The following is a 13269-nucleotide window of genomic DNA, read 5'->3' as shown; positions in this document are numbered from 1 at the left end:
GAATGGACCATATGATTTGTAGCACCAATATCTATAATCCAATCATTAGGAGTGACATTCAAATGAGGAACAATGTTTATGGAAAAAACAGAAGATATACCCGAATGTTTATCAATAGGAGAAATCACAAGAGTTGTTGGCATTGTTGTGGTGTGAGTGGAAATTGAGGTGAGGAATCAACAACAACTTGATGAGCTAAAGATGATGGAGTAGAAAATTTCCCTTTAGAGCGATATCTAGGAGGATATCCATGTAATTTGAAATACTTTTCAATTGTATGCCCTGGAACAGAACAATGGGAACAAATAGGCCTATCTTTGCGAGTGGAAGGTTTAGTTTGATGGACATAATTTGCTGTAGAGGAGAGTTCAGCAGATGGAATGTGAGGAACTAGAACAGATCCAATATCTCTTTGGCGCTCTTCTTGAAGAACAAGAGAAAACCTTGTTGATAGGAGGAAGAGGATCAATTAGAAGTATTTGTCCATGAATTTTTGAAAAAGAGCCATTGAGCCCCATCAAGAAGCGCATAACATAGTCTTGTTGATGCATGTCCATCAATGTACGCAGACCTCCACATGAGTCGACAGGTAAGGGTCTATAGTTCATCAATTCATCCCATAAACCCTTCATTTGAGTAAAATAGGCACTGACATAGAGATCATTTTGCATGAGAGAGGCAATAGACTTTTGCAATTGATAGATCCGAGGGCCATTGCTTTGAGAAAACCTTTCTTGAAGGTCAGACCACATATCGCTAGCAGAATCAACATATATCACGCTGGCAGCAATCTCTTTAGAAAGAGAATTAAGAATCCAAGAGAGGATCATATTATTGCATAGAGCCCAGAGAGGAAAGAGAGGAGAAGTATCAGATGGTTTAACATTGGAACCATTGACAAATCCTACTTTGTTCTTGACAGTGAGAGCCATGATCATAGACCTACGCCAAAGTGTTATAATTGTCACAAATAAGAACTTGAGTGATAAGAATAGATCCAAGACCATCTCAAATGATAGTATAGCTTTAATTTGAGTTTTATAGTTTTAGAAATTTGAATCATCCCTTGGGTTTTTGTTAATTAATCTAATGAGAAGATTTATTTTGTCTTGTCATTTGTCTACTTTTGCATGCCACAAGGTTTAAAAAGAATACACAAATAAAGTAATTTAAAACTAAAAAAATAAATTGAAAAGTATAATTTTTTTAAAAAATAAAAAATGAATGTGCCTAGAAACAAATTCAAAAAATTACAATTATTTAACAAAATAAAAAACAAAAATATGGGTAAGTCATTAAAGTATACAAAAATAGAAAAGCTAGCAACAAACACATATCCATAAAAAATTATTATATTGTTCTAACTTAACAAGCAGTGACAGAGTCAGAAATTTATCTTCGATGAGCAGCAAATTTATATTAAATAAGAATTTGTTTTATACATAATATATAGCTTTTACATACAACAATTAAGAAACCAAGACATATATATAGCATAATTAAAAATGTAAAAAAATATATACATTTTCATCAACTTGAAGATGTTCAGGCCATATCTGTAACAACAGAAAAATTAATATTTCCAATCAAAATTATGATTGAGGAGAGCAACATCAAAGAGGTTAAAGGGAATAAGAGATAATATATTAAAACATTATATCAGAAGGGATGTTCACACCCCCGCTGGGTTGGGCCTAACTCACCCTTGCTGGGCTGGGCCTAACTCGTCCCTAGGAGGCCCAGCAGCCAAAGCATAATTGGCCCACAAGTCAGGATAAGAAGAAGGAGGCCTAGAGTTAGCACTAGAAGAGGTTCAATGTGGGAAGATGAGACGACAATTTCTCTGAAATGACCCTGGACACGTACGCGGCAGCAGAGCTACATCGCATTAAAGGATCAGATATGGAACGCGTATTGGGATCCCTACGAGAGCCCATGTCCCTGACAGAATGCATGGATGATGGCCACACTCACCAACCTGCCACATAGGACACGATCCGAGGGAGCCATGCTGCATTAAAGACGACGACATGGTACCCAATACGGAGGATGGGCACCCTTAACACAGGATATGGGGGACCATCTCAATAGGAGGTATAAAAGCCAAATCCCATGTTAGAATTCGGACTTATCTACTCTCACATACAAAAATTCTCTCTAAGGATAAAAAGATTGACTTAGGCATCGGAGGAGTATCACCACACCTCAAGCCCTCACATTTCTCGTATTACAGGAGTGTCGAGCCCAGTGACCACATGGAGTATCGAGCCTCACATTTTTCGAAACACGTCGTTAACAGTGACGTCATCTGTGCAATTAGAACCCATGATGGTGGCGGAGATGGAAAACATCCGGCAAGAAAATGAAGTCCTAAAGAAGAGGAATGGCGAGTCGCGAGAGGATGCTGGGCCAAGTCAAAACAAGCATGCTAAATCTCAGAGCGTCGGCAGAGCAGACATTGGTGATGAAGAAAGAAGAAATATGCACCATGAACTATGTAGCCTCATGGACAAGTATGAGGAGATGGCAAAAAGGATGGGACCTTCATCTTCAGTTAACCAAGTACTCTCTCGCTCATATTTTCCCTATAGCATAGAAGTGATGGCAGTGCTGCTATGGCCAAATTTTAAAGTTCCCCAAATAGAGATGTGCAACAGGTCCCAGGACCCTCTCGAACATCTAGAGACCTTTAAGGCCCATATGACTATACATAGGTTTCTTAGAGAAATAAATAGCTTGCAGAGCCTTCTTGCTCGAGTTATGGTTTTGGAGAGTTCATCCAGCTACTTTTGACATAGTTTATGGCAAGCAAGAGATGGAGGCACCCCACTACTTACCTCCTGACTGTCAAACAACAGGACGATGAAAGCTTGAAGGCATACCTAGCCCAATTCAACAAAGAGCGCATGACGACAGATCACTAGGATGAGAAAATCACACTAATGTTGAAAGGTGCAGCGAGAGGGTGGTTGAGAGTGTTACCCCTCGACTTGATTGATGGTTTTGGAGAGTTGGCCCGACTATTTCTGACATAGGTTTTGGTGAGTAGGAGAAGGAGGCGCCCCACTGCTTACCTCCTGACCATCAAACAGTGGGACGATAAGAGCCTAAAGGCATACCTAGGCCAGCTCAATAAAGAGCGCATGACGATGGATGACCTGGATGGGAAAACCATGCCAGTAGTACTCTTAGGAGGCATCTGGGCTTGAAACCCATTCATGACAGAGTAGGCAAGAAAGACTCTCACAATATTGTGGGAGTTCATGTATGGGGCAGACGATTTTATCAATATTGAGGACACTCTCTAGGCCTTGACAGTCCCAAGGAAGGCTGAATTAGAACAAGCGGACATGAGGACCAACATATTGGGCATGATGAAAGGCCCGGAGAAACCTAAAAAAGGGCAGCACTACAGGAGGTGAGAGGAGAACACTTCCTCAAAAGGACAAGGTGCCGGACACGCACGCTCCAGTTTGAATCTATAAGAAGAAAGAAAACCAAACACACGGGAAGCTGACCACTGTGATTGCAAAAGTCACCATTTTTGCACTTACCACCAGATGAAAAGCCATAACACGACTTGCTACACCCTCAAGAAGAGAATGGAAGAGTTCGAATGTTTAGTTGCCCAAGATCAGACAGACTGTAGGCGGGAGTTCGAGCAAGGTGGGGGGTGGCCCGAAAGACGGTGAAGGAGTGAGAGCCCCAAAAGGTGAAGAACATAACAAGAACCCACAAGCAACACCCTTTGCCGAGCCCTGGCTTAAGGAAATAGCCCTCTGGGCGAGATCCATACCATAGTCGGGGCTTCGTCGGGGGTGGCCCCGCCTCATCCTACAGAAATTTGTATGCTCGGGGGGCTCGATACAAAGAAGAATTTTTGGTGGAAAGACTCCTGGTTAAATAGATGAGGCATGTAGAGATAATAGTCATCTCATTTGGTGACAAAGATAGCAAAGGGGTCCTTTACCCCCCACGATGATGTGCTCATGCTAACCATGTTGGTATCCAGCTATACGACCTGAACGATGACTACTAGACCTTCGTGCACATAAAATCCAAGTCACTGGACTCGCCATGAAACAATGGGTGATCCAAGTCCCTTGACTACCCAACCTTCATGCAATTGAAAGCAAAAGAAAATGAACATAGCAGAATAGCAAAAAGGAAGAAAACGATGAAAAGAGAAGCCTAAACTAGTGAACGATGGCAGAAGCCGTACACTAGGTAAATTCATCTCCATTACACTTAAAAAAAATAAATATACATTTAAGAGCCTAGAGTCGTGTCTCGGAAAGCATCGGGCATCAGATCTTTGCCCAATGAGTTGGCAAATTGGTGCGCATGACTATCTAGCTGGAGAGAGATCAGGTCACTTGGAGGGTTCTTCAGTAAGTGGTCCCTCAACCTGTCTAGAACTTCTTGGTAGCTGTAACCCCAAGCCTAGTTGCAAACCGTGTTTGCTGCCAACATCTACTTAGAAAGACTGGCCAGGGCCCCCTTAGTGTCAGATAACTCGGACCTTAGGGCTTTGACATCCTAGTACTAAGAGACAAGCTCCTCTAGGGAAGTGGCTAACCCGGACTCTAGAGCTTCTATCTACAAGTCCCGAGACTACAGCTCGCCCCTGGCCAAAGTCAGTTCAGACTACAATGTCTTGACTTGCTTGTCCAGAGATCTGAGGAGATCCATCTTATGCTTCCAAGACTTGGTGAGATTCTGGTAGGTCTTCTACAACCAGTCGAGCAATCTCACGTTCAAGTTGTGCTTTTTAACTAGCTTGTCCTTTCACCCTTAAAGTCCTAACATGATTTCCTAAGCTCCTCCAACTCCTTCAACTGACAAGCTGATCGGTCTCACAAATTATCCTAATCCTCCTCCAGAAGCTTGGTCTTGAGGAGGCAGCAAGCAATCTCGTTCTAAGACTTAGCCAAGTCGTCTTGGAGAAAGGTGTTTTCTTGGCAAAGCCTAACAATCTCCTTTTTCTTGTGCTTACGACTGGAGTATAGGTGGACAAAGGCCTCCCCGACATCTTCCCTATCCTTATTTGCCTTGCGGACCAGGATGGTGAGGGACTACAATGCCTGGACCTCCTCTTCCAGCACCCCCCATTCATCCACTATTAGGGTGGCCAATTGGTCAACTCCCTGGCAGGCCAAACAAATTCAAATGAATTAGAACACAAGCAAAAAGGAAGGTTCAAATAATGGTAAATAATGATAAAAATATCCCATCGAGACGAAATCCTTGAGTTTGTCAGCTTTTCGACTAATGGCCTCGGCCCAAGCTCTGTCAAAACCCGAACCAGTCCTTGAAGCGCCGCTCCCACCGAGTCAAGAGGTTTGCCCCACGCTTCCCTACTGCCAGATAGTAAAGGAGGAACCCGAGAAGGAGAACCTTTGTCCCCATCAAGCGTCGACTTGGGTAGGGTTTCGGTGTCGCCTACAAACTCGCCTACTGGCAGCTGCCCAATTTGACTGGGGAGTCTGCATTAGCCACCGACTCCAATTCGGGTATCCCCTTGACACCACTGCTAGCCACGATCTCCAACTCAGGCATTACCGAGGCACCCCCATCACCAACAGGGATCACGATAGGAAGGACCTTTTGTTGTCACAGCCAACAATGGGTCAAGCTCTTATCAGCTTAAGGATGCCCAGGGATACAAACTACCACACCCGTGGAATGCAGAGCACTGGGAAAAATACTTTTCTTAAATGAACTAAGAAAATGTATTGACGAATACTAAAAAACCATGAATAAAATTATATGTCTTCTCGAATTATGTGTTTTGTCTTTCAGGGTATCCACTAAAAGCCGAGTCACTTGACTCGCCATGAACCAACAGGCGGTGACAATCCCTTGATTGCCCACGTTTGCGCACATAAAAGCCGAGTCACTGGACTCGCCGTGAAGTAATAGGAGGTCACAGTCCCTTAATTGCCCAACCTTTGCGCACATAAAAGCCGAGTCACTGGACTAGCATCGAGGCAACAGGCGGTGACAGTATCTTGATTGCCCGACTTTTGGGCACATAAAAAGGAGTCACTAGACTCATTACTAACTAGGGGTGATAAACAGTTGGTCCAGACTGGAGAAACCAACCGGACCGGTCGTTGAGGTCCGGACCAAGACTAAGACCAGTCAGTCCCGGTCCATGTTTTAGAGGACCGAATAGTTTCGGTCCAGTCTCGATCTAGAGTTTTTCCACCCCAAACCAGACCGAATAAAAAATAAAAATAAAAAATATATTTTATATATATATTTATATAATAATTGTACAATTTATTATGTAATTTTCATCTAACCAAACACCATTAATAATATAAAATTTTAAATATGTTATTAACACTTATTAATATTCTATCAATTAACTAATATATAATATCAATTAGCTAATTATATAGTAATTATATAAATTAAAAAGGTAATTTTCATCTAATTTATAATCATTGACCATATAAAATATTTTTTTTATTGAATTAGTTACATAATCCACATTAATAAGTCACATAATTTTAATTTAGTATTCTAAATAAATAATTTATTAATTTATTAAAAAATAAAAAAAATAATTTGGCCGAAACAAACGGACCAATCGATTTGCACCCCTACCGCTAACCAATAGGCAGTGACAGTCGTTTGACTACCCGAACTTTGTGCACATAACAATTAAGCCACTGAAGTCACCGCAAAGCAACTGACAGTGACAATCCCTTGACTTCTAGACCTTCGCGCACATAAAATCCAAGTCACCAGACTCGTCAGGTACCAATAGGTGGTGACAGTCCCTTGACTGCTCAACCTTCGCACACATAAATGCCGAGTACTAGACTCGCCATGAACCAATAGGTGGAGGTAGTCCCTTGATTGCCAGACCTTTGCACACATAAAATCCAAGTCACTGGACTCGCCATGAAAAATTGGGCGATCCAAATCCCTTGACTACCCTTGACTACCCAACCCTCGCGTGAATGAAAGAAAAAGGAAAAGAACACAAAATAATAGTAAAATGGAAGAAAATAGCGAAAAGAGAAGCCTAAATTGGTGAAGGATGGCAGAAGTCGTACATTGGGTAAATTCATCTCTATTACACTTAAAAATAAATATGAATTTAAGAGCTTAGAGCCGTGTCAGGGAAAGAATCGGGCATCAGATCCTTGCCCAATGAGTTGGCAAATTAGTGCGCTTGACTATCTAGCTGAAGAGAGATCAAGTTGGCCTGAGGGTTCTTCAGTAAGTGCTCCTTCAACATGTCTAGGCCCTCTTTGTAGCCATAACCCCAAGCCTAGTTGCAGACCGTGTTTGCCGCCAACATCTATTCAGAAAGACGGGCTAGGGCACCCTTGGTGTTAGATAACTCGGACCTTAGGGCTTTGACATCCTGGTACTAAGAGACAAGGTTCTCCTGGGAAGTGGCTAACCCGAACTCTAGAGCCTCTATCTACAAGTCCAGAGACTACAACTCGCCTTTGGCCAAAGTTAGTTCAGACTCCAAAGTCTTGACTTGCTTGTCCCGAGATCAGAGGAGGTCCATCTTTTGCTTCCAAGACTTGGTGAGCTTCTGGTAGGTTTTCTACAACCAGCTGAGCAATCTCACATCTAAGTTGTGCTTTTTAACCAGCTTGTCCTTCTCACCCTTAAGGTCGTGACATGATTTCCTAAGCTCCTCCAACTCCTCTAACTGATGAGCTAATCAGTCTCACAAATTGTCCTACTCCTCCTCCAGAAGCTTGGGCTCGATGAGGCAGCGAGCAATCTCCTCTTGAGACTTAGCCAAGTCTTCTTGTAGAAAGGTCTTTTCTTGGAGAAACCTAGCAATCTCCTTCTTCTTGTGCTTATGACTGGAGTATAGGTGGACAAACCCTGGCACAACATCTTCCCTATCCTTATTCGCCTTGCGGACCTCCATGCGGACTAGGATGGCGAGGGACTGCAATGGCTGGACCTCCTGTTCCAGCTCCCCCCATTCATCCACTATTAGGGTGGCCAATGGTCAACTCCCTGGCAGGCCAAATAAATTCAAATGAATTAGAACACAAGCAGAAAGGAAGGTGTATGTCAAATAATAGTAAATAATGATAAAAATATCCCACCGACAAAAAATCCTTGAGCTTGTCAGCTTTTCGACTAATGGCCTCGGCCTGAGCTCTGTCAAAACCTGAATCAGTCCTTGAAGTGCCGCTCCCACCGGGTTGAGAGGTTTGCCCCATGCTTCCCTGCTGCCAGACGGTAAAGGAGGAACCCGAGAAGGAGAACCTTCGCCCCATCAAGCGTCGACTTGGATAGGGTTTCAAAGCCGCCTACAAACCCACCTACTGGCACCTGCCCAAATTTGACTGGGGAGTCTGTGTCAGCCACCAACTCCAATTCGGGTATCCCCTTGGCACCACTGCTAGCCGCGATCTCTAACTCAGGCATTGCCGAGGCACCCCTGTCACCTACTGGGATCACGATAGGAACGACCTTTTGTTGTCACAGACAACAACGGGTCAAGCTCTTATCGGCTTAAGGATGCCCAGGGATACAAACTACCACACCCGTGAAATGTAGAGCACTTGGAACAATATTTTGCATAAATGAACTAAGAAAATGTATTGACGAATACTAAAAAACCATGAATAAAATTATATGTCTTCCCGAATTATGTGTTTTGTCGTACAAGGTATCCACTAAAAGCTGAGTCACTGGACTTGCAGTGAACCAACAGGCGGTGACAATCCTTTGACTATCCACCTTCGTGCACATAAAATCCAAGTCACTGGACTCGCCACGAAGTAATAGGAGGCGAACCTTCGAGCACATAAAAGCCGAGTCACTGGACTCGTTGTGAATCTTGATTGCCCAACTTTTGGGCACATAAAAATGAGTCACTAGACTCACCACTAACTTGGGGTGTTAAACGGTCGGTCCAGACCAGAGAAACCGACCGGACCAATCGTTTCAATCCAGACTGAGACTAAGACCGGTTAGTCCCGATCCATGTTCTAGAAGATCGAAAAGTTTCGGTCTGGTCTTGATACAAAGTTTTTCCACCCTAGACCAGATCGAATGAAAAACAAAAACAAAAAATATATTTTATATATATTATTTATATAATAATTGTACAAGTTATTATTTAATTTTCATCTAACCTATCACCATTAACAATATAAAATTTTAGATATGTTATTAACACTCGTTAATATTCTATCAATTAACTAATATATAATATCAATTAGCTAATTATATAGTAATTATATAAATTAATAATATAATTTTCATCTAATTTATTATCATTAATCATATAAAATAATTTTTTATTGAATTAGTTACATAATCCACATTAATAAGTCACACAATTTTAATTTAGTATTTTAAATAAATTATTTATTAATTTATTAAAAAATAAAAAAATAATTTGTCCAGACCAACAAATCGACTGATTTGCACCTTTATCGCTAACGAATAGGCGGTGACAGTCCTTTCACTGCCTGACCTTTGCGCACATAAAAGTTAAGCCACTAGAGTCATAGCAAAGCAACCGACAGTGACAATCCCTTGACTTCTAGACCTTCGCGCACATAAAAGCCAAGTCACCAGACTCGTTGGGTACCAATAGGTGGTGACAGTCCCTTGACTACTCAACCTTCACACACATAAATGCCGAGTCACTAGACTTGCCACGAACCAATAGGTGGTAGCAGTCCCTTGATTGCCATACCTTCGCACACATAAAATCCAAGTCACTGGACTCGCCATGAAAAATCAGGCGATCAAAGTCTCTTGACTGCCCAACCCTCCCGTGAATGAAAGAAAAAGGAAAAGAACATAACATAATAGCAGAAAGGAAGAAAATAGCAAAAAGAGAAGCCTAAATTGGTGAAGGATGACAGAAGTCGTACATTGGGTAAATTCATCTCTATTACACTTAAAAATTAATATACATTTAAAAGCCTAGAGCCGTGTTGGGGAAAGAATCGAGCATCAGATCCTGGCCCAATGAGTTGGCAAATTAGTGCGCTTGACTATCTAGCTGAAGAGAGATCAAGTTGGTCCAAGGGTTCTTCAGTAAGTGCTCCCTCAACCTGTGCATGCGCTCTTTGTAGCCGTAACCCCAAGCCTAGTTGCAGACCGTGTTTGTCGCCAACATCTATGCAGAAAGACGGGTTAGGGCACCCTTGGTGTTAGATAACTCGGACATTAGGGCTTCGACATCCTGGTACTAAGAGACAAGCTCCTCCTGGGAAGTGGCTAACCCGAACTCCAGAGCCTCTATCTACAAGTCCAGAGATTACAGCTCGCCTCTGGCCAAAATTAGTTTAGACTCCAAAGTCTTGACTTGTTTGTCCCAAGATCTGAGGAGGTCCATCTTTTTCTTCCAAGACTTGGTGAGGTTATGGTAGGTCTTCTACAACCAGTCGAGCAATATCACGTCTGAGTTGTGCTTTTTAACCAGCTTATCCTTCTCACCTTTAAGGTTGTGACATGATTTCCTAAGCTCCTCCAACTCCTCCGACTGACGAGCCGATCAATCTCACAAATTGTCTTACTCCTCCACCAGAAGTTTGGCCTCGATGAGGCAACGAGCAATCTCCTCCTGAGACTTAGCCAAGTCGTCTTGTTGAAAGGTCTTTTCTTGGAGAAACCTAGCAATCTCCTTCTTGTTGTGCTTATGACTGGAGAATAGGTGGACAAATGCCGCCACGACATCTTCCCTAATCCATATTCGCCTTGCAGACCTCCATGCGGACTAGGATGGTGAGGAACTGCAATGCCTGGACCTCCTCTTCCAGCTCCCCCCCATTCGTACACTATTAGGGGGGCAAGCTAGTGAACTCCCTAGTAGGCCAAACAAATTCAAATGAATTAGAACACAAGCAGAAAGGAAGGTGTATGTCAAATAATAGTAAATAATGATTAAAATATCCTACCTTGAAGAAATCCTTTTGTTTGTCAGCTTTTCGACTAATGGCCTTGACCCGAGCTCTTTCAAAACCTAAACCAGTCCTTGAAGTGCCGCTCCCGCCGACTTGAGAGGTTTGCCCCATGCTTCCTAGCTGGCAGATGGTGAAGGAGGAACTCGAGAAGGAGAACCTTAGCCCCCCATCGGGTGTCGACTTGGGTAGGGTTTCAGTGTTGCCTACAAAGTTGACACCTGCCCAAATTTGATTGGGGAGTCTACGTCAGTGACCGACTCCGATTCGGGTATCCCCTTGGCACCACTGCTAGTCACGATCTCCAACTCAAGCATTGCCGAGGCGCCCTCGTCACCTACTAGCACCTGCTTGGAGGGACGTATATGTCAGCCATCGGCCCCATCTCAGGTGTCACCCCTGGGCATCTGCGTTAACCACTACCACCCACTCGGTTGTCACCGAGGTGTTCATGTAAATCGCTAGCTCCTACTCGGGATGCCCCTCTCGAGAAACCCCATTGACTGTTAGCTCCTATTCAACTTGGGTGACCGTGAAGATGTCCTCAACCAGTTGGTCACCCAACATGGTCGTATCACCCAACAGAAGAATCAACACGGTAGACTCTTGTAATGTTGCCGACAAAACTACCTAGGCTCAAGTGACGTTCTGAAGGGAGAGGAAGGTATGGAGGCCATTTCATCTTAGGATCAGCGACTAAAGGATGGCCTAGTGACAACCCAATGGAATGGTTAGAGTGTGGAGGATGGGCATCCTTGCCATAGCCCAGGGACCTTGGCACCTTGGTATCAACCGTTATCTCAAGAGAAACAACATGCGCCTTTGCATCGGCGTTTGGGGAGGCGGCCATCTTTAGGACATCCTTGAACGAAATGATGGGAACACGAGATCCCCTCGAAGCAAAGGCAAGGAAGGCCAAGAAGAAGGTCATCTCGAGCTCTTCTTCTTCACGACTAGGGAACCCTATTGGCCCCTCATCACTCGGAGGGGTGGAAGATGGGAACACTAGTCGGGATGAAGTAGGAAGTCGGTCGGATAGGGGGCGTCCGAATAGCCAAGGGTAGGCCGCTGACCTCGAGTTGGCTCCTGTTGACATAAAAATATATCTGCAAGTGCATAGAATCAAAACAAGTAGTAAAGTGTTTTAAAGAAAACGGATATTGAACCTACAGGGAATAATTATGCTATTGAGTATTGAAATTGACTAAATTAATTACTATTCAGAAAACCGAATTTTGAAGAGTGGATTATCTAAATTATACTGAAAGAAAGAACATTAAAATCAAAATTTTAAAAATAATAAGAATAGATCTAGAGCATTAGATTTCACCTAGTAAATCTCATACAATTTATTCTTCCTTGTTATAGAATCTCAATTATCCTAAGTTGATGATAAAAATCCCTTAACTATTCAATATTTTCTCTCGAACAATACTAAAAATATCTCCAACTAATAACTTCATATCTCTATGTGAATTTAACTAATCGGAGACTCATTAAGTTTTTTTTATTTTTCTTGAAAATAACACTAGTCACGGTAAAGCATCTCTACTTTCGCTCAACTAATGGTGTTTAATCCTAGAGTTTTAATCACAAATCACATCTCGGTCTCATTGCAATCCAAAAGATCGAACAATAGTTAGCTAGAAAATTGTAAGCATTAAGAACAATGAATAAACACTCAATCATGAAAATGTTGAAAATAAAATAACTTGGAATATAAACTGTGTGTTCAATGTTAAGCTACATTAAAGCTCTAGAAAATAGAATTAGTTCATAATGAAATTAAAAAGAAAACGAATAAAACAGGTGTTCTTCATTGAAGTCGGTTGATAAAGCATGTAGCTCTCACCTCTGCCCTCCAGTTTCTCCTCCTTGAAAGAACACATCAAGAATAAATTCTGGAACTCTAAACTCAGACTCTCTAAAACTTAGAACTAAAACTAAGATTAAGAACCAAGACTAACACTATAACTAAGATTAAGAACCTAGACTAAAACTAAAACTAAGATTAAGCACCCAGACTCCCTATTCATCCCACAAGACGAGATTAAATAGATGTCAAAACTCAAATCTGGAAACAAAATAAATTCGGCTACAATCTAGTCTAAAAATCTCAAAAATAGTTTCTAAAGATAGATGTTAACATTAAAGAAAATTATCCTAAGGATATCAGAATTATCTAAAATAGAAGAATCAGTGATATGCGGCTTGAATTGTGAAGTTTGGGAGGATTTGATCGTCAATAGATTGATTACAAAACTCGGAAGGGTCCCACCGGGTAGATGCCATGTGGGCTGAATATAACTGGCGGGCATGAAGGTCACAAATGATTGGGCCTCTCCTCGCCTAC

The 13269-nt window shown here is 42.3% G+C and overlaps 1 protein-coding gene across 1 annotated transcript; it reads right to left on the bottom strand.

Moving 5' to 3' along the window:
* Window positions 1–368: 368 nt before the first annotated feature.
* Window positions 369–932, bottom strand: LOC109019271. Its single transcript, XM_019001542.1, has one exon. It carries the CDS (start codon window positions 930–932, stop codon window positions 369–371), a length of 564 nt encoding a protein of 187 aa, XP_018857087.1.
* Between the last annotated feature and the right edge of the window lie 12337 nt (window positions 933–13269).

This window comes from Juglans regia, chromosome 16 (assembly GCF_001411555.2).
Source record: "Juglans regia cultivar Chandler chromosome 16, Walnut 2.0, whole genome shotgun sequence".
Classification (NCBI taxonomy): domain Eukaryota; kingdom Viridiplantae; phylum Streptophyta; class Magnoliopsida; order Fagales; family Juglandaceae; genus Juglans; species Juglans regia.
The sequence above is the reverse complement of the archived record's forward strand: the minus strand, read 5'-3'. Positions and strand labels throughout refer to the sequence as shown.

Coding starts and splice junctions, on each gene's coding strand:
- LOC109019271 (XM_019001542.1), bottom strand. CDS start 932: ATGGCTCTCACTGTCAAGAACAAAGTAGGATTTGTCAATGGTTCCAAT.